Source organism: Glycine max, chromosome 10, assembly GCF_000004515.6.
Source record: "Glycine max cultivar Williams 82 chromosome 10, Glycine_max_v4.0, whole genome shotgun sequence".
Lineage (NCBI taxonomy): Eukaryota > Viridiplantae > Streptophyta > Magnoliopsida > Fabales > Fabaceae > Glycine > Glycine max.
The window spans coordinates 38,538,676-38,559,458 of NC_038246.2; the positions used below are offsets into that span (position 1 = coordinate 38,538,676).

General features: G+C 32.6%; 1 protein-coding gene across 4 annotated transcripts; it reads right to left on the reverse strand.

Annotated features, from left to right (window-relative positions):
* Positions 1-1,484: 1,484 nt before the first annotated feature.
* On the reverse strand, positions 1,485-9,119 carry LOC100788595 (uncharacterized). 4 transcript variants are annotated; one of them, XR_003263199.2, is made up of 12 exons: positions 9,002-9,119; positions 8,203-8,362; positions 6,638-7,322; positions 6,418-6,502; positions 4,422-4,509; positions 3,946-4,130; positions 3,646-3,778; positions 3,263-3,399; positions 3,046-3,120; positions 2,742-2,843; positions 2,459-2,629; positions 1,485-1,903 (listed from the first exon to the last, which is right to left on the reverse strand). XR_003263199.2 is itself a non-coding variant. In XM_026124110.2 (11 exons), the coding sequence occupies exons 2-11, from the start codon at positions 8,348-8,350 to the stop codon at positions 2,567-2,569; spliced, it is 1,701 nt and encodes a 566-aa protein (XP_025979895.1). In that variant the 5' UTR covers positions 8,351-8,362; positions 9,002-9,119; the 3' UTR covers positions 1,485-2,566. The 4 variants fall into 4 exon arrangements, 2 of the variants coding, with proteins under 2 accessions (XP_025979895.1, XP_025979896.1); XR_005886643.1 differs by having other exon boundaries at positions 1,485-1,946; XM_026124110.2 differs by having other exon boundaries at positions 1,485-2,629.
* Between the last annotated feature and the right edge of the window lie 11,664 nt (positions 9,120-20,783).

Here is a 20,783-nt window from a genome sequence, read left to right on the forward strand (position 1 = left end):
CTATTCATGGCTGTTAATTCTTGTTAGGAGTTTAGCTCTTGGTACTTTTAGTTTAAACCGGAATATGTATATGCAGAGATTGATATAAAAGTGCTGTCAGTTCATGTTAGTCCAAAAACGAAAAGAGGACTTGTGGTGCTGTAATTGATGTGAAGCAAATTTGCCACTGTTGTCATGCTGTCATGGACCCTTTTTTCCTTTTCTTTGTTTTTGGATATGTTATCATATAGCTTTTGCTCTTAGACTGCCATTCATTTGCTGCATATCATGAATTGAATATTTTCTCATGCCAAAGCATTTTTGAAAGCTCAATGTCTAATTGTTAGTATATTTATAAGATTCTTGTTTCACAATATTTCATGACTTTTAATTCTTTTCCTTTTATGTACATATTCTGTAATAGAAACCTTCCATCTAGAAAATTCACTTTCCTTTTAGCGTTGAATAACTGTTCCTTTAGTTATTTGCTTCTTCATTTGTTCCTCTTTTAATAAAAAGGGTAAATAGTTTAAGAGTTAATTGATAAAAAATTCTGTTTGTTAGTTAGAACTAATTCCTTAACTCCTTGATAGACTTCTTTCAAAAAATATCAAAGCTTTCTTCATCCATTTATTAAAATAAATAAATAAATAAATAGTTGAAGAATAATTTAATTTATGAACAATTTTTTTTATTTTTGTTTTTAATTTAACGGGTGCTTATTATAATAATTATAATAGTTCCATGATTTAATAAAAACAAATAAGTTACTAATGATAATAGAAAAGAGTTAATTGGATGTCACATCCTTTTAGTTCTAAGGTTTTAAACACATTATGACATGTTTTAAACTTTCCATCTAAAATAAAGATATTAAACCATAATAAATTGATTTGCTTCTAAGAATTGACTTGGGTGTATACCCATGTCAATTTTATATCTCGCGACGTATGGATGGTGACAATTTAAAAATCCTATATTTAATAATCATAAAAAAATAATAAAAATTAATTCTCTTTTTCAAAAATAATAAAAAAATTGATTTGCTTAATTAATTAGAGATAACCGACTTGAGAAGTAGTAATGGTGAACTCAAATTTGATTTCAAATTTTTTTTTTCAAAAAGATTTTTTTCATAATTTTCCTTGTAATAAACTATGGTGATGACTCTTCAATTTTTAGATCGGTTTTCGATGTCCTCTCTCGACCCTGGTTGCGACAATCAGTCATAAAAAAATCAATTAAGAAACATCAGTTTGTTTACGTAACCTGGTCTTGAATCTCAAGTCAAAAAACAAGAAGAAAAAAAATGTATAGAATCTCATTGTTCCAAGCTTTCGAGGACACCAAGAAACGGTTTGAGGGTGATACTGGAAATGGAAAGATGAAACCATTTCGCTAGATGTCACCACTGAAAGAGGGGAAAAAGATAAGATTTTACAAGATGGAACTAATGCAAGAAAGAAAGAAACGCAACCCATATTTATCCTAGAAAAAAGCAAACATGCAAAGCAAGAATCTGTACATGTATAGCAAACTCTCGAAAGCGCATTCACCGGATTGAAACCACGAGGAAGGTTCCCTCACATATACAATACAAGTAACGTAATATAAAGATGACACATTCCAATGCATTATAGCTAAAAATTGGCGACGATCTTCATGTACGTGACCTTAATACTGCGAAATCCTTCCTTAAGAGAAGACTTGGCCTTGCCTTGGGTTTCGTAAAGCTGGTATTTGGCCACTCTGCGCTTTCTCTTGGTCTCGTCGTGATTCCATCGCGATTCATTATTGGGTTTTCGTTCACTCCTTGGAGATGGCTTATAATTAGTAGATGCCCTGTCCCTGTTCCTTTGTATCCTCATTCGGTTGTCATGTATGGTTCTCCGTTGCACTTCATGTAGTTGGATCTGTCTCGTCCCTACACAGAATGATTGAGCCTGACGTTGCTGGATCACTTCCATCTATATGATTTGATTGGATATGATAATCAATTCTTAAATCTCAAAATTCTATCCAGGTTTTATATTTTCCTTCTATATATGTATTGGCGTTTGATTGTCCCTCTATCTCTCTCTCCCTTTATTATGAATCTTTAACTTGGTTAGATAGAGAGAAAGAAAGGATATTGGAATTCAAGAGTCTTGAAATGCTATGAATTGTGTTTTATATATGATTTCATGGTAGAGAAGAAAGGAGAGATCAGAGGTGAATGGAGGTAAATTGGTCAGTCTAAATTTAGCCATGTTCATCACCCTCCACTATATACAATTTCTTGGTTCAAAAAAGAAAACTATATATAGTTTCTCTTTAAAAAAAACTACATATAAGTTTATCGCGCTAATTTTGGGTATCACCCTATACAACTGTAATTGCAGCTAGTAAATATAGCATGTACAAAATGCCAAATTTCAAATTGTATGTCATATACAAAAAAAGAAAAAGAAAATATTCAATGAAATTAATTATCATTTACCTCTTGAAAATTTCTTATTTTTCTATAGGAACTTTTCCATATACACATGCAATCAGTTAAAAAATTCGATCTCAATTCATCAGAAATCAATGCTTGCTGGTCTCCTTGTCAAGTGTCTACAATCTTTGGTACACATTTCTTGAATTTCTTGGCGTTTTCGGTGAGGGACACCTGGAGGGTAGTTAAAAAACAGTAAAAATCAATAAGTATGTTAGAACAAAGAATTTGCAATACAGGAAAGGTTAGTGGACTAGGCAGAAAAAAAAGGTATATAGTCACATACGATGCAAGACTTCCACTCAGATTTATCTTTATTATGTCCTTGACAAGGAAGATGGCGGAATATGTGAACAAGTACAACAGCATCCAGAGCAGCGTATTCTAACTGCACATATAGAACCGCGTTAGATAACTGAATGACTTGGTTCAAATGTGTTGCTCTTCGTATTCAGCAGGCATGTATGGATTGCAAGACCTAGCATACTAGGAATTATTCAAAAACTCAAGTTCCCCAAGCAAATGTCTCAAATGCATAATCAGAAAAGTTTAGCATTAATGGATAGCAAAGAAGAAAGGGGAGCTATTACTTGATGTGGAGTTAAAGGTCTTTGCTCCCAATTGCTGTTTCGTCTTGTCTTGTTTAAACTAGCTCCCAGTATTTTCTGATTTACCAATAAAAACACCGGTTTTGTCAAAATAAACTAACATGGAAAAACCAGGGGTTTTGATAATTATCCCTTTTAAATATCAAAACTACTTAAAAGGAGACATGAACACTAAAAGAAACATTAATACATACAGTACCTCTGTAAGCCCAGCCAAACCACCCCGAGGTTCTTTAAAAACATTCTGGATGTCCAGCAACATTTCATAGTTCTTGAAACATCTCAACTCTTCATACGAATAAGCAAGTTGCTTTGCATCGCATTGGAAATTATAGCCTGAAAATACAAGCCATTGGGCAGTTTGGTTACTAGTTGAGATTTATAAAAAACACTAAGTGCTTCATCTGTCTTGAGCATTTTTGCTTACAATTGTAAGAAGATACTACTTATCACAGCCCATTAATAGTAGCAATCTCATTCAGGTCAAAATAATCATATTACAGAAGTTATGGATCAATCTTGTCCACAAAAAATTTGGTTTGTCAATCTATTCAAAGACTAATGAATTTAGAATTTTCATACCAAGTTTTAGAATTCTAGGTGACAGCAAAATGCGAGATAGACAGTTATCTAAAATGTCAGGCACTTCTTTGTGTAACTTTATCAGATCAAAGATAAAAGCCGAATCTTCAGAAGCAATCTGCATGATAGAAACCTGAAACATGGAAATTCAAGGAGGAAAGGAAAAGAGAGAATCAAGAGTTCAGCTTCTGATCAGTGACATGCATAGCTCGAAACGATTCAACAAGACCTATAACTTTAAATAAACTTAGAAAGATGTACGGAGAAACATTAATCTATCAGGAAGATCATTTTATTTACCTTGTTTGGTTTGCTGCCTTTTATATAATTGGGTTTCCATTCACAGTCAAGACCTATAACTTTAAAACCCTCAATATGCCTTGTTGCATCAAGCAAACCTTCAACTTCATCAACCCAAATGATGCTTTCAACCAATAATTCATCAAGATTTAAATAATGCCCTTGCAGATTACTTGTTTCAGGTACTGCAGGAAATAAAGCAGTTTTGTGTTTGTCATCTGGAGAATAAATCGCAGAGAATAGACACTTTACATAATAAAGTAAATAAAAGAAAATGGTAACAACATCAATGTAAGCGAGATGGTAACAAAGGCAATAAGAAATTTCAGGGATACAAGAAAAAAAAAATAGAAAATAACAGGAAAAAAAGAGAACTATTTGAAGTAAAAGAAGAATAAGCAACCAGCAATCTTAATGGGTACACAATTTGTGTTAATTAGAATTATTTTCTCCTTGGTCACAACAAGCTGGCTTACCATTGATGTCCAAAAACCTGGATAGGGAGTACCGATCACACAGTTCATCAACTTTCTCCATGTATCCAGCTTCCATTGCCAAATAAACCTTGAACAAGTAAAATTAAAAGATTATACTATATACACATTTGAAAATTTTACTGGGGCTATAAGGCCAAAATTGTCGAGAAAAACTAACATTCAACAAGCATCATTTTTTTCAAAAACATAAATAAATAAAAATATTATAAACCTTATTACATCTTCATTTCAATATAATGGAGAACCAGAGTGTTAATATTTTGCTCATAAGCCTATGTTCTGTATCAACTTTAAATGAAACTGTCACAATTTCCAATTGAGCAGCTGATGCTTTAATAATACATCCTGGGCACTTCACACTGTTCAATCCCACTCAAAACTGGGCATAATGGGCTCATGAAGCCTCCCTGTCTTGAATTTGAAAATCTTCAGTCTTCTTTTTAATATATCCACTCTAAGCAATTCTAATAGCAGCAGCGTGGATGGTGCCTAATAACCAAGCAAAATTATGCTTAGGGTGCCTATGTATTATGTGACTGATATATTAAGTTAGAGAGCTGGTAAAAAAAACCAATCATATATTCTGGGAGGCGACCCCTAGCCTTGTAATTTACACCATCCATCAGTTTATAACAAACAAGTATGAGTGTACCACCTGAAACCCCTTGTCTTTAAGCAATGGGTTCAATACTTCAATTATCAACAGACTAGCAGTGATTTAAAAACTCACTGAGAAATATTCTTACCTTTGCAAAAACAATTTTAAACAATGTATAGATCATCCAATATTTAGGAAATATACTTTAAACATATTTTGCAGCACTGGTTACTCACATGGCCCAAATCACCCATTAAATATTAAGAGAAGAGTAACACAATGAAATGTTTGTTCTGGTTTTCATGAGGAATAAGTTGACAAATATAAAGTTAATAAAGTTAAATAAAGCTAATGAAGACACCTGAAGGTTGTCTAACAAGTACTGCTGAAAACACCATGCAACTAAAGCGGAATAGGAAACAGATTGTCTAAGTGTCTTTTGTAAACAACACAACCAACATAGCAAAGAAATCAAAATTCAAAATCAAGGAGATGTTGGAAAATATTTTCATTATAATTTAAAATTAAAGTCAAAAATATCTTTTTAATCAGTTTTATCTTAAAGATATAAAATCTGACCACTATCGTTTGTTATATTCTTATTCCTGTTTTTGTAGGAATTCTATTGACTATATCTTTGATTTTCTATCTGTTGGAGGCTTTGGTGCACGTTGAAGGTTTTATTAAGTTTGTTAGTAATCTGTTGCTGCAAGTTGAGGTTGTTTGTTGCAACACGTTGGGGTTGTTTTGTGAGCGGCACTCCTCCTAAACTCTTCCTATATATAGTGTGTTGCTTGCTGTTAGAAGGGAAGTAGCACAACATACTGAGTAGTAAAATTATGTACCCAGTTTTTCCTTCACGGATATTTAAAAAACTCTTCTCTTTCAATATAAAATTCCATTATTATATGTTATGGAGCATGGTGTTCTTTGGTTCGGGATCCTTTCGCTGCACTCTATTGAATCAATGGGTTGTCGTATTTTGGGAGAGGAGCACATGCATATTAATTTACTACCATTGCAGAGGGCCGTTTTCTCTAGCGCATAGTGCACTTCAACCCAGGCTCTTATAAACTCTTCTACTATTACATTTTATGTTTTGTATTAATTGATTATTATATAAACATTTTTTGTGTTTTAATTCTAGGTGAAATTATACCACTGCTATGTTTGTTATTTTTTGGCTTCCTAATTATTTTATCTAACAGGAGAATCAATACAATGGTCACACTAATCAGTACAATACTATAAAGGACGTAGTTTAAAAAGTAAATATTTGCTATTTTACAGAGTTTCCAGTGGTGTACACCTATTCAACTCAGGGTATGTACATATAGAATGACAGTTATTATCAAAGAGATGAAAATGACTACTAACCAGATATTCCATAAGCTGTCTATCATTGTTTATTCTTGCCTCAGCAACCTCCCAGCATCCTTTTTCTGCCAAGTTTTTTAGTGAGCTGCAAATCAATAAGGTAATCTTGTAAATAAGAAATTAGAAAAGGTAAGGGGTTGTGGAATTGGATTTAAGATTCTCTGAACAATCAAACAGCAATAGAAAATCCTCACCATGTCAACCAGTACAAATCAATTACCTTTCTTTACACCTTTTGTATACATCAGGAAAATCCTGCTTTAGATTATTTTTCTTTATAATCTCATGGGCATTCTTTAGCATGTTCCTCTCAATGAACTCCTCTACAAGTGTGGATAGCATTTGTTTCCCCATAAATGTTGCCCACTTCTCTGCGGCTTTGAATTGATTACTCTGTATCATATCAAGGAGAAAAGACTGGCCATACTGGTAGACAGAGAATTGCTCTATTAAAGTGACAGCTGTCATGTACAACTGGGATTTTACCAACTCAACAATATACTGTTCAACAAATTCTTTTGCTGTACCACAACTTAAATCATGTTTTTCCTTAATTTGACACATTGCTTTCTCAACATTTGTTAGTTTTACATCAAAAATCTCGAGTAGCTTCAGGACAATCTTTTCATCATGATCGATCTGGCCCCAAATAATATCTACAAGTAGATGGGCAACTAGGTCTTTCACCTCCAATGAGTCTTCTGTAGTGGTTGTTGATCTTTTCAGGAATCGGCGAAGAGCAGATATTATCAGATGAGTAAATCCTTGACTATGATCTTCAAATAATGGAGAGACATACATGCACTGAACAATAAAAGTTGCTGGTTCGGGTTTTGGATCATTACTAAGAACAAGATGTACTTGATGTTGAAGGGCTCGGAATTTTGTTGATGCCTTACATGTGCCTATGCAATGGCATTTGAAGAGAAACAACATTGAAAATAGAAAGAAACAAGATGTACATTAATGAGACAGAAGCACGCGTAATGAATAATCTTCAATTGCCATTGCAACAAAGATGTTAGATATCTTATTTGAAAAAATACGTTACTAACTTGATCAAGGACTCATTTATCAGATCTGATAAAAAAATAGGTCTATAAAATTGACAGTTATGGGCATTTCAAATAATAAATTTTCAGCATATTTTTAGACCCTGAAAAGAGATAATTGGTTCCAAAATCATTTTCTACACACAAAAATTGCCACACATGGGCAATAACATATTGAGGAGGATACCACATATGTAACCTAAAAGATATAATAGGATATAAAATCTCTGACATCAGAACATTGAATGAAATGCTCACCCTCCAAAATAAATAGTTTTGGGAAACTACATAATTAACAATGCTGATCATTTCAATCTTTCATTCAACATAAATATTTACGACAAGGAAGAGTGAGATTTTGGACAAATTTTAGATGACCATTAATATCTGGGAACATGAGGGAAAGAGTTTGACTGAATAATTCTAAGCCCTCAAAGATTTTGGATGACCATTAATATCTTGAAACATGAGGGAAAGAATTTAACTGAAGAATTATAAGCCCACAATTTTCTACAATGTCAATGATTGCAACAAAACCACAACCGTGGCATTAATTTAAAACCTTGAAAATAAGCATTGATGTCCAGTTTATCTGGGCAAATGATGTTTACTTAAAGAAAAACAAACTACCAGAAAGGTCAATTGAACCATTTCGGCAAACACTTAGCACTCGTCATCGTATGATCTCATTTCAGACAACAATTATTGGCATTGAAAGGAGAAGAATTCATACCATAATAATAACATTCTTTCAGCAGGAACAGAAACACCACCGGAGAAACATGAGTTAAATCATAGAAAGCATGTTTGCATAAGGTCCACATTTGACTAGCATTGTCCTCAGTGTTGCCTGTCTTAGCTACATTCTCCTTCAAACTCATCCCTGGTCAAAACTGTAATCATAGCAGCAACGCGTTAGATAACTATTTGAGGTTCGAAAATTACAGGCATACACCTAATGATTCTTAATTCCATGCATTCATCAGATCATCTAATCTCTAGACTCTAAATGAAGCACGAAAACTTCAATATGACCAATGTCTAAAATATAGGACACGGGAAAGACCGTATTCACATAAACAGAAAGATTCTAATTAAATAAAATATGAGTACCATATGATAAAATATCACATTTATGTTATATTTATCTTTTTAAACAAACTTTTTATGTTTTTCAAGTGTATTAGTTGGGTAAAGGTAAGTGATTTTTAAACCAACAATGTTCTTACGGTGTGTTCATTTGCGACTGAAGAAACCAACATATTTCACGGTGATTTTGAGAAAACATCGTGTTTCCTTGCATCCCCGTTGGAGACAAGTTCAGAAAAGGAACATAAAAAAAAATCATAAATGAATAAAAAGAAGAAGTTCGGTGCGGTTGCTTTTCCCTTTTTTCTTTTTATGAATATGATAAGCAAAACAAAGCATGCAGCGGAAAAAAGAGACTAAACTTTGAGAAAACGAAAGGGAGAAAAAAAACAAAAATAATAACAGAACAGTAGAAGAAAAGAAGAGAAAAAAGAGAAACTCACCAACTGCAGTTGGAACCAATTCGATAGAATTTTTTTTTGCAGATTGTAGCAGCTCTGTTTTGCCTTATGCTTGACTCAATAGTCAGTTTTGGTATTTATATTTTTTTTTAAGTTGTCAGCATTAGTTGTTGGATGCAAATATTAGAAGAAGAAAATAGACGGAGAATGAGACGGGCAATTATTTTATTCAATTAAATAATAAATAATAATAAATTCATAATCATTAGTTTAAAAATTAAATCATTAATCCGTGACGCGAGAAGATTTTATATTTTTTTCCATTTGATATTTTTTTATAAGACCTAACCGATTTACCCGCGAGAAAATTTTATATATTTTCTTTTAATATTTTTTTAATAAGACCTGGCCAATTTACCGCAAGAGCCGGCAAATTTTTCGAGAGGGGCTCTTTTTCGAAATTATTTCTCCAAATGATGTTGTTTTGAGTGCATGGGGCTATTTTTTACATGCAAATGGCTAGTCCCATTGGAGCTTTGGGCTGACGTTGATATGTGGCATTGGTCTCGTCATTCGCGATTTGAACTGCATGGGACTCGCCAGATTGACTGGCGAGTTGAGCTAGGGGAGGTTTTCCAAGCAGGCACGCGTTGCAGGAGAAGCAGCTTTTTCAGGTTGTAATAGCAAGTGGAACTGACGAATTGCGTTGGAGTTGGAATAGTCAGTAGCACTGAGGAGTTTCCCTTGGAATAGCCATTGTCAATGGCGAGATCATCAGCTTTAAATAGGCACTCTCGTTCCACATTTGCTGTGCGTTTTTTAAAAATTGCTTAGTTTTTCGAATTGTTTGCTATCCGATTTTTGTCATTGCTAAACCTTTTGTTCTTGAAGTCAGCCTTCAAGGTATGAAGTTCGTAATAAAATGTGTGTGGCATGAAAGTAGTTTTTATGAAGTAATTTTTTTGACGTCGGAAAAAAGTTTGAATGTGAAGTTTTTATTATAATTTTTTTTAATTAAGTTGTATTTTTTTAATTAAATTTGTGAGGGTTGAAGTAAAAGTTTGTTTTGAAAAAAAAATTGTCTCATCATATTTATTTGAATAAAATATCTAGAGTCGAAAAATTGTTTTGAATATGAAATTTGTAGTCATTTTATAATTATATTAGGTTGGTGTTAATGTTGTGTTACTGTCTTAAAAATTTATGAGTCTTCTTTGAAGTGTGTTTAAAATCCAAAATTTTTGTGGCATAATATTTATTTGAAGTAATTATTTTGAGTATGGTAAATTTTTTAAATATGAAGTTGTAGTATTTTTTTAATTAGATTAGGTTGGGGTGTTGATGGTTTGTTTGTGTGTTAAAAATGTATGAGCCTTGAACTTCAACCTTGTTTAAAATAAAAAATTTATTTGACATCATATTTATTTGAAGTAAGTATTTTGAGTGCGGAAAAAATTTTCAATATGAAGTGTGTAGTATTTTTTTTTAATTAGATTAGCTTGTTGTTGTTGTTTTTTTTAAGTTATTATTGTGAAGATTAATTACTACCTTTTGCTTCGTTGATGAATTATTTTGCTTTTAAAATTAGTACCTTCAAATTGTTCAACTGTTTTAAGTCTTTTTCGTCATATTTAGTTGAAGTTAATAATTTTTATTTAAAATAAAGTTTTAATGTGAAGTTTTTCAGTAAAGAGGTTTTTTGTGATTAGATTTATTTATTTTGAATTTATTATTATTATGATTAATTATTTACAATAGTGTTTTTGTAGGTACATGATGAATTCAGTTATAACAGTGTTGTATTTCAATCGAAGGGTATATGAAAAGAATGATGGTGTAATATTTGAAGGCAGTAAAAAAAACGATTCAGATTAAACGTGGAATTAGTTTCAATGCTTTGAAATTTTTTTGGAAATAAGGTAAAGTTAGAAAATAATGAAATTATTTCTGCTATCAGTTGTAGATTTTTAGTTTTTGAAAAATATGTTGTTTTGCAAATTTGTGATGACGAAGATGTTGAAACCATGCTCGAAATTTTTCAACAACAAAATCAAATGTCGATTTTGGAATTCTATGTTTCATTCTGCAAATTTTCTTACATCATGTGAAAATAATTTATCTAATAATGAGACGCAACAGCCAACAAATGTGAGCAACTTACATGGTGATGAAGATGATGATGATGATGATGATTATCTTGTGTCTAACTCATACGTTGAAGAGTCTTTAGACGAAGATGATAGTCTTGACGGTATATCTGATACACACGATGAAGTTGCCGACATGATTCAACCAGTAAGAACTGTTCACCCAATAGAAGGTATAATTTATTAATTAAAAAAATAGGTGAATACATTTATCATTTGATGTCAATTGTATTTAATGTTAAATAAGTATGATTTGAATTTTTTTTAACTATTAGGTGTACAAGGAATTGAAAATCCATTTTGGAATGATGCTTTGCATTATAACAATATCAACTAGAGTCATCCTGATGAGGAAGACATTTGTGGTTTGGAGATGCCATCGAGTTTTAATGTTGGACAAGAATTATATGTTGGCATGGATTTTGATACTAAAGATGCGGTAAAAATGCACTGAAACAATATGTTATGAAGGTGCATCAAACTTTCAAAGTTGTTGAAAGCAAATCGAACAAGTATGTTGTTTGTTGCTTGAATAAAAGTGCAGAGTGTCCTTGCCCGTTCTATATGAGGGCAATTTTATCTTAAAAAAACTGATTCATGAAAAGTCACACAATGGGGTGGACCACACACATGTCTCAATATGACCATGACACAAGATCACGAGAAGCTTGATTCTGATTTAATTGTCACTGGTGTAGTAAGTACGTATTTTATGTTCATATTATGCTACTTTTGCGTTAATTGTCATTTTAATTTTGTTATTCTATTTGTTAGACAAATGGCCTCAGATATCTTAAGAAGGGGGTTGAATTAAGATATTACAAACTATTTCCCTAATTAAAAATTCTATTTCAATTTCAATGCAAGTTGCAAGTTCCCTTAAAAATGAACTTTTAAATAATGATTCAAATAGAACAATCTGAATATAAATATAAATCAATAATAAATAAATGAGTTTAAGGGAAGAGAAAGTGCAAACTCAGATTTATACTGGTTCGGCCACACCCTTGTGCCTACGTCCAGTCCCCAAGCAACCCGCTTGAGAGTTCCACTATCTTGTAAAATCCTTTTACAAGTTCTGAACACATAAGGACAATCCTTCCTTTGTGTTCAGATTTCTTTATAACAAGAGACCCTCGGTCTCTCAATCCCCTTTGAGAATTTAGAAAGAAGAGAAGAATAAATCTCTCTTGAAAGAGATAGATTTTACAATATGAGCACTCAATTAATTCCTTATTGAATTGCAAGTGTATTGGCCAAGGAATTCTTAAGAGGATGAAATGTTTTTGCTCTTTGAGAGAATAAGACTTTTTGTTATGAAAAACTCTGAGCAAATTCGTGTTTCAAGTCACATATATATAGACCTTTGGTGGCCATGTAAAAACCATTTGAAAAGATGTGACTCTTAGAAATAATTTTCTGAAAATCTCCTCTGGTAATCGATTACAGAATTTGTGTAATCGATTACAGCTTTTAAAATTTAAATTAAAATGTTTATTAACGGCTGGTAATCGATTACCAATATTGTGTAATCGATTACACAGTCTAAAATTTGAATTCAAATTTTTAATAACTGTTGTAAACCATTTTTGACCACTGGTAATCGATTACATCCTCTGGTAATCGATTACCAGAGAGTAAATATTTTGAAAAACACTTTTTAACTTAAATTACTTGGCCAAACCTTTTGCTATTTCAATTAGGAATTCCCTTCCTAAAATACTAGTGATCATCTTGATGTTGTGTCTTGTATTCTTGAATCACATTGTCTTGAATTAAACTTGAAAAGCGCATTTGCATCAAATCATCATGATCATCATCAAAACATCAAAGTCATTTGCTTCTACACTATTAACAGGCATGATCAGAGAAGATACATCAATAAAAGTTTCTTTGATTCAAGAGAGGATTAACAGTGAATTTGCCTACAAGGTATCGTACAATAAAGCTTGGTTGGTGAAGCAAAAAGCCATTGCACTTGAATATGGCAATTAGGAAGAGTCATATGCAAAACTTTCGTCGTGGCTAACACACATGCAAAATCATTCTCCTGGATCATATTTTCAAATACTACATGACGATTTTATTGTTGAGAACATGGTTAGTCGTGAACACCGTCAGTTTCATAGAGTGTTTTGGACTTTTGGTCAATGTAAGGAGGCTTTCAAGTTTTGTAAGCCAACATACAAGTTGATGGCACACATTTGTACGGAAAATACCGAGGGACCCTCTTAATGGCCACATCACAAGATGAAAATGGTGGTGTCCTTCCTCTAGCATTCGTCGTGGTCGAAGGTGAGACGTTAACAACGTGGTCATGGTTTTTGACACACTTGAGTGAACACGTATCACAGATAAAAATGGTATTTGTCTCATATCTGATTGTCACGCGAGTATAAAGTCTGTTGTGGCTAACGAAGCACTTGGTTGGCAACCTCCCCACGATTATCATGTTTACTGCGTCCGACACATAGCAAGCAATTTCAATCACAAATTCAATAATGCCAAACAAAAAGAAATGTTGAAAAAATTGAGTAAGATTTCATTTATCATGGTCACGTTAATTTAAGTTTCATGTATACTTCAAATTATTGTTGCTAACTAATTTCATGCAGGCTACACTCCTTGCAAGCATATTTTTTTTTTATCAAAATTTAGAAAAATTCCGTCAATTGAGTCCAGCCATAGCAACATGGATTGATCGCATTTCAAAGGAAAAATGGACCATGGCTTATGATAGAGAAAGATGTCGATATGACCACATGACAACGAACCTCTTAGAATGTATAAATAAGGTATTGAAGGATTGTCGCAACATACCGATAACAGCGTTGATCAAATCAACATATAGTAGGTGCCAAAAGTACTTTGTTGATCGTGGCCGCCAAGCCCAAAGTCAGTTAAATGAAGGACAAGTATATTGTTCTAAGCTTGTTGAAGAACTTAGAAAAAATCAAGAACAAGTTTGTTCGCACATCGTTCGCGTGTATGATATCCACTCGACAAGGTTTGAAGTAGAGGAGACCTTCAATCCTATTACACAATGTGGTGGACAAAAGTGGGAAGTTAACTTGAATGGTCATTATTGTCAATGCGGAAGGTATTCTGCGCTTCACTATCCATGCTCACATATTATTGTAGCTTGTGGTTACGTGAGCATGAACTACTACCAATATATAGATGTTGTTTACACAAATGAGCACATCTTAAAAGCTTACTCCGCACAATGGTGGCCTCTTGGGAATGAAGCGACTATTCCTCCTTCTAATGACGCATAGACACTTATCCCTGACCTAACTACAATTCGTGCGAAAGGTCAACCAAAATCAACAAGGATAAGAAATGAGATGGATTGGGTTGAACCATCTGAGCACCGACAAAAATGTAGTAGATGTAGAGCAGAAGGGTACAACAGGCATTGATGTCCAATGCAATATGAACGTTGGAGTTGTTCATTTAATTGATTTATGTATGTTACACGGGTGACTTGTATTGGTTTAAGTTCTCTTCAATGTATTTACTTTGTGGGGTTCAATGAAATCGTTAGTTAGAAACATTACTTATTTTGGTTTGTGTAGTTTACATATTTTTTTAACATTACTTATTTTGGACAACTCTAAACCCTAAACCTTAAACCCTAAACCGTAATCCTAACCCTAAGCCATAAACCCCAAACCCTAAACCTAAACCATAAACCCTAAAACCTAATACCCTTCATCGTTAGTTAGTACCATTAGTTATTTTCGTTATTATACTTTTTTTAAACTTTTTTTATTATTATAGTTTGATGCGCGACATAAACTATATCCATTAGTAAGCCTTAATAAATGAGATACGATAGATTAAGTGTCAAATTCAAATGACAAATATACAACAACAAATTTAAACAGAGGCATGAAAATCATTGGGTATGATGTCAGTGATGACGTGAGGATGTGCCACATGGTCGATCCCATCTTCGCGCTTGAAGATCAGGATTTCTTCTACCGCAATGTCTCCCCGCTTCTACTTGCTCAGCCTCAGCAGAAAACTCCTGACGCAAATCAACACCTAATAAGTCACCCATATCAGGTATTGCTCCGGGTATATTTCATTGCGGAGCTAATGAGGCGTTAGGTGTTGCCATTGGGGCATCATGTTGTTGTGAAGGGGTCATAGTCGGCCATGAAAAATGAGGATGTGTTTCCGCAACACCATCGAACGAATGTTCGCTTGCAAACATATCAGTGTGATGACCTTCAAACGGATACTGATACATCTGTGAAGGATTCTGAGAAAATGTTGGTGGCGTGTAATACATTTCATGGCCACGCTCCTCAATTTGTTAGGAAAATTATTGCGCTTCAACAGCCTCCCTTCGTCTGTCAAAACCTCGAGTTTCAACACTTGACTGAAGCATGTGAAACTCTTGTGGTGGAAATCGACGCTCTGATGCTAGACCATGTGCCACAGGCTCAGTGATTCTCTCTTGCTCTTCAGATAAAATCGTTATCTTCTCCACATAAGGCACGAGATCATCAACTGTCCATGTGTTCCTCCCTTGTGGTGACACCATATACTGTAATGTCTCCACAACTTCAGCCTGCAATTATTAGGATCAGGAAATTATGCTTTAAAAAATAAATTGAAGTTAAATATTCAAAAAGAAATAAATACCAATGTAGCTGTGTTTGCATTCTTTGGGTCGACAAACATCTTCGTTTTTCGCCTATACCAGACCATGTAGTCGGAGTTAAAACTTAATAGGCCCTCATGTCGAGGATAAATGTCGACCCTAAACTCAGCTCGATTGTTCCATTGACTGATCATTGGGGTCAGCAGCTGGAACTAATTTTCATCTTGTTTGCCTTTCAGCGTTAGGCCATGGATATTTAGTGGTGCAAAAGACACTTGGGAATAGGTTGTTGCATTCCAAATTGTCGCAACACTCTATCGGGTTGGTGCCACTCAACAACATGGAAACAAATGAGTGGCACCGCCGCGCACCACGTTACACTACCAACCAAACAAATTGGAGGCAACACTGACATAACATTTGTTGTGTAAGGCTCCCACAGAAACTGCATACAATAACACAGTTGTTAATTTTCACTTAAACATGGCATTTTATTTATTATTTAACAAATACAATACAATCTTCTTACCTCATGTCGTTTCATGATATCCAATTTGCGACGAAAAACTATCAGATCATCATTGTCAATATGTTGATTTCCACGTCACAGCCACCTACAAAAAAATATGAAATCATCAGTGGCGACGCGTTACATTATTAATTATTTTCAAATGAAATCTTATTTTTTAAACAACTAACATGTGTCTGAGTGGTTTATTTTCTATTACGGGAGGAGTCCTCTTTGGAGCCATAGTCGTGCATCGTTCTCATGCCCACATTTGGATTAAGATGCACATACCTCCGATTGATTTAATTTTGTAATCGGTGGCGCTGCGCATCTCTCTATATAAAAAAGCAAGCATGACAGGTCTCAATGCATACATATTGCACTGTTCAAAGTCACGTAAAAATTGCAGGTACCTTACGAAAACTTTGTTGCTGCTTTTGTCAACAAATAGGGCACCTCCTATGAATCTAAGGATCTATGCACGGGTAAACCTTTGTAGTTGTTCTACGTTACCGTCATGGTTATTTATTTGTGAAAAAATGGTGAGCCCGTCAACTTAATTTAACCACACTGCATTGAAGTTCACCTTCTTGTGGTCTGACTCCCAACAATTCTTCACATAATCCAGCCTAATCAAGATTAGTTTGATCAATTAATGGTGCCCCATCAACACGCTGACCTAATAATACAGAGACATCTTGAAGAGTAATTGTGCACTCTCCGCATCTCATGTGAAACGTATGTGTTTCGGGCCTCCATCTTTCAATCAAGGCAGTAATTAATGACGCATTTATTTTTAGGTAGTCCATCTTCATTATCCAATAAAAATCAGATTGTCGAAGTAAAGGAATAATTTCCTCTGATATTTCTTCTTCCCCTTGGTACGTGGGGACAACTCGTCTGATGTGTAATTTCCGGTCTTCTTCTCCATTCCAAACATGTTCTGAAACATGCTTAGCTTGCATCCATAATACGTCACCATCGATCGAGGCAGACTTAATTTTAATATTTGATGAACATGATGACAAAGATATCATTGATACTGCAAAATAAAATATAATACAATAAATTCACAAAATAATTTATACTTACTTGTAAAGAAAAAAAATTAACTACATTTACAATAAATTAATTAAATATATATACCACATAATTAAAATTTGAATAAATAACAGAATATATATATTTAAATAACAAAATATATTATACAAATAACAAAATTTAAATATATTTTATAAATAAATTAAATTACATACAAACATAAATTTAATTAAATAACATAATATATATATTTGCGACCGAAAATTAAAACAATATATATACAAAATTACTACAAACTAAGGTATCATATAACTAGCATACAAAATTTAAATAACATAGTTATTATTTAAATAATAACTTACACTACATATAAACAAAAAGTATTTTAGATACCCACCAACCACAAAATTTAAATATAAAAAATTATTTAAATATATAAAACATTATTTAAATATATTTCATAAATAAATTAAACTACATGCAAACACAAGTTTAAATAAATAACATAATATATATATTTGTGACAAAAAATTAATACAATATATATACAAAATTAATACAAGGTATCATATAACTAACCTAGCATAGAAAATTTAAATACTTTTAACTAAAACTAAACATAACGTACAAAACTAATATCATTTAAAACTATGACTAATATTATTTAAAACTATAATTAAAACTAATATCATTTAAAACTATAACTAAAACTAAACCTACAGTAAATAACTTAAATTATTAAGTAAACACAAATTTAAATAAATAACATAATATATATATATATATATATATATATATATATATTTACGAACAAAAATTAATACAATATATATACAAAATTAATACAATGTATCATATAATTAACCTACCATAGAAAATTTAAATATATTTAACTAAAACTAAACCTAACGTAGAAAACTAATATCATTTAAAACTAAAACTAAACCTAATGTCATTTAAAACTATAACAAAAAATAAACCTATTGTACAAAACTTAAATTTTCAAAGTAAACCTAATTTATCATTTAAAACTAAAACTAAGGTAAGATAGAAAATTAATAACGTATATACTAATTTACTATACCTAATTTACTACTAATTATCAGAATACAAATAAAATAAAAAAATAATTAAACAATCTTACCAAGTGAGAAAACTGGAAGTGGATGAACATGTTCTCTTTCTGGGAAAGCTTCGTTCCAACACCAACAGCAACAACTTCTTTCTTTCTTGCGTTTTTTTCTTGCGTTTAAGTGGATGCTCTACGGGGGAGGGGGGGATTTATGGAGTTCAAATCGCTATTGAAGCTAGCGATTTCCTCCAACCAAATTGTCAGTCAAACTGGCGATTCCTTGCGAACCTGCACCTGGTTCTACTTCTTCTGCTACGCGCCTGCAACCCTCGGAAACGCCTGCAACCCTTGGAAAACCTCCCCTAGCTCAACTCGCCAGTCAAACTGGCGAGTCTCATGCAGCTTAAATCGCCAGTGACACTAGTGAGACCAGTGCCATGTGTCAACGTCAGCCCAAAGCCGCCAATGGGGCTGGTGATATGCATACAGGGTACGTAAAAAATAGCCCCATGCAGGAATAAGTTTCAAAACAACATCATTTGGGGAAATAGTTTCGAAAAGGAGCCCATTTTTGGAAATTTGCCCAAGAGTGTGTCAATTTCATTTTTATTTTTAATTTGATCCATGTGTAAGTGTAACAAATTTCATTTGGAAAGATTGATTTTACCGAGCCCACAAAATCTCTTCCCATTTCCATAAACAAGAAAAAGGTAAAGTAAAATTAAAAATTTAACAGTTTAAATAAATTTTTTATACCCAAAAAAATATATATTATTATTTAATATTTTTTTTTCAACTAAGTACGTCATTGCCACGTGCCAGATACCAAAGCAACGGTCCAGATCATGGAGCACTCACCAAATCCAAAGGCTCTTATTTGTCCGTGCAAACTCACACTTGTTGCTCCCCTTCCGTTCCGTTTCACCTTTCCTCTTCCCGCCAGAGCAGTCGTCACCTGCCGTCGGCCACCGTATCAGACCCTCCCAATACACCGTTTTCGACTTCCACACAGAATTGTACGATTCATTGATTTTAATTTTCAGGTCCAATATTTTCCTGCACTAACTTAGTGATTTGTTTCATCTTTCTCAATGCTTCTTCGATTATTTGTTTGTCGATGGCGGACTCCAACAACGAGTCCGGTGGTGCGCTCAACGCCGAGAAGGGGAGCGAGATGTCGCCGCGGGAGCAAGACCAGTTCCTTCCGATCGCGAACATGAGTCGCATCATGAAAAAAGGAATTGAAAATGGCTATTTACCATTTTTTAATCAAGAGTGAACTTAGTTAGAATTTGAAAATTTTGTTGGTTAAAAAATAAAGGAATTGAAAATTTTGCATTATTTTTTATTGACTCAAAAGATAAAAAAAAATATATTAAAAAATCTATGTAACTATTCCACAAGTATTAAAATATAAATATTTAATATTTTTTTCTCAATAACTAACTGGCTGAACTAATGAGTAAACCATAAAAAACCTAACAATGTAACAATTGAATTAGTTTCTATTTAAATAGAACATAAAATCATTTTTTACACAAATGCCCCCTTTAACTTTGGCTAAAACCATGATTTGGTTTTATCATTTTAATTATATCCTTTTGATTTGTTTTATCTTTTCACTTATCTACAATAGATTTTAAAGTTTAGAATGTGAGTTAGTTTCTTGATTTTTATTAATTGAATTATTTAATAATATTTTGTTTTTTTTTTCTGAAACAGTTAAAGTATAATGTGAAACTCAATTGTTGTAAAACTATTTTATATCTCATTATGGGATAAAACTATTTGTTAAAAATTTCAAACCTAGAAAAATAATTATTTTATAAATGTAATATAGATGTGTTATATGATACTACAATAAATTAGGATATGAGTGTTCTTAATATTTATAGTGAAAAATTAGGATTTATTTTACATTCAAAATATATTACAATAATAACAAATAGAGAAAAATAAAATTATGTATTTGAATGCATGTTCTTGAAGTAACACAAATTTTTCTCTAATAATATGAAGACTTCACGTGTGTTCACACTTAGACAATGTCTCCTATCAACTCTCTAATAAATGAAATTCTAAGGAGCAAACCCTTTTTCTTATTTTCAGGTTTAGAAACTAGGTTTGAATTTTTTATAGTTTGTGTTTAGTACATTTTGTTCTTATGCAAATGCTTCTATTTATAGTGTTAAAAAAATATGGATATGAGTCTTTTCAAAAATGAGAAATTTAATTTAAAATAATTTCATATCACCTTATATTTGATTTGAAAACAAAAACTATCTCATATCTCTACACCTTAATAAGCTTTATGATTTAAGTCAAAGATAATTAAGAAATAATCAGATGACTAATTAAAGTAACTAGTCACAGATTTAATCTTAATCTTAATATGTAGCAATAGAATCTTATTCTTGTTTTGTGGATAATTTTTATATTTA

What these genes read in the sequence shown, in the direction of transcription:
- LOC100788595 (XM_026124110.2), bottom strand. Translation starts at nt 8,350, where the DNA reads ATGAGTTTGAAGGAGAATGTAGCTAAGACAGGCAACACTGAGGACAAT. An exon ending in GAAAGAATGTTATTATTATG is followed by an intron (nt 7,323 to 8,202) that starts GTATGAATTCTT and finishes GCCATTGCATAG; the next exon opens with GCACATGTAAGGCATCAACA. An exon ending in GTTTGGCTGGGCTTACAGAG is followed by an intron (nt 3,121 to 3,262) that starts GTACTGTATGTA and finishes TTGGTAAATCAG; the next exon opens with AAAATACTGGGAGCTAGTTT.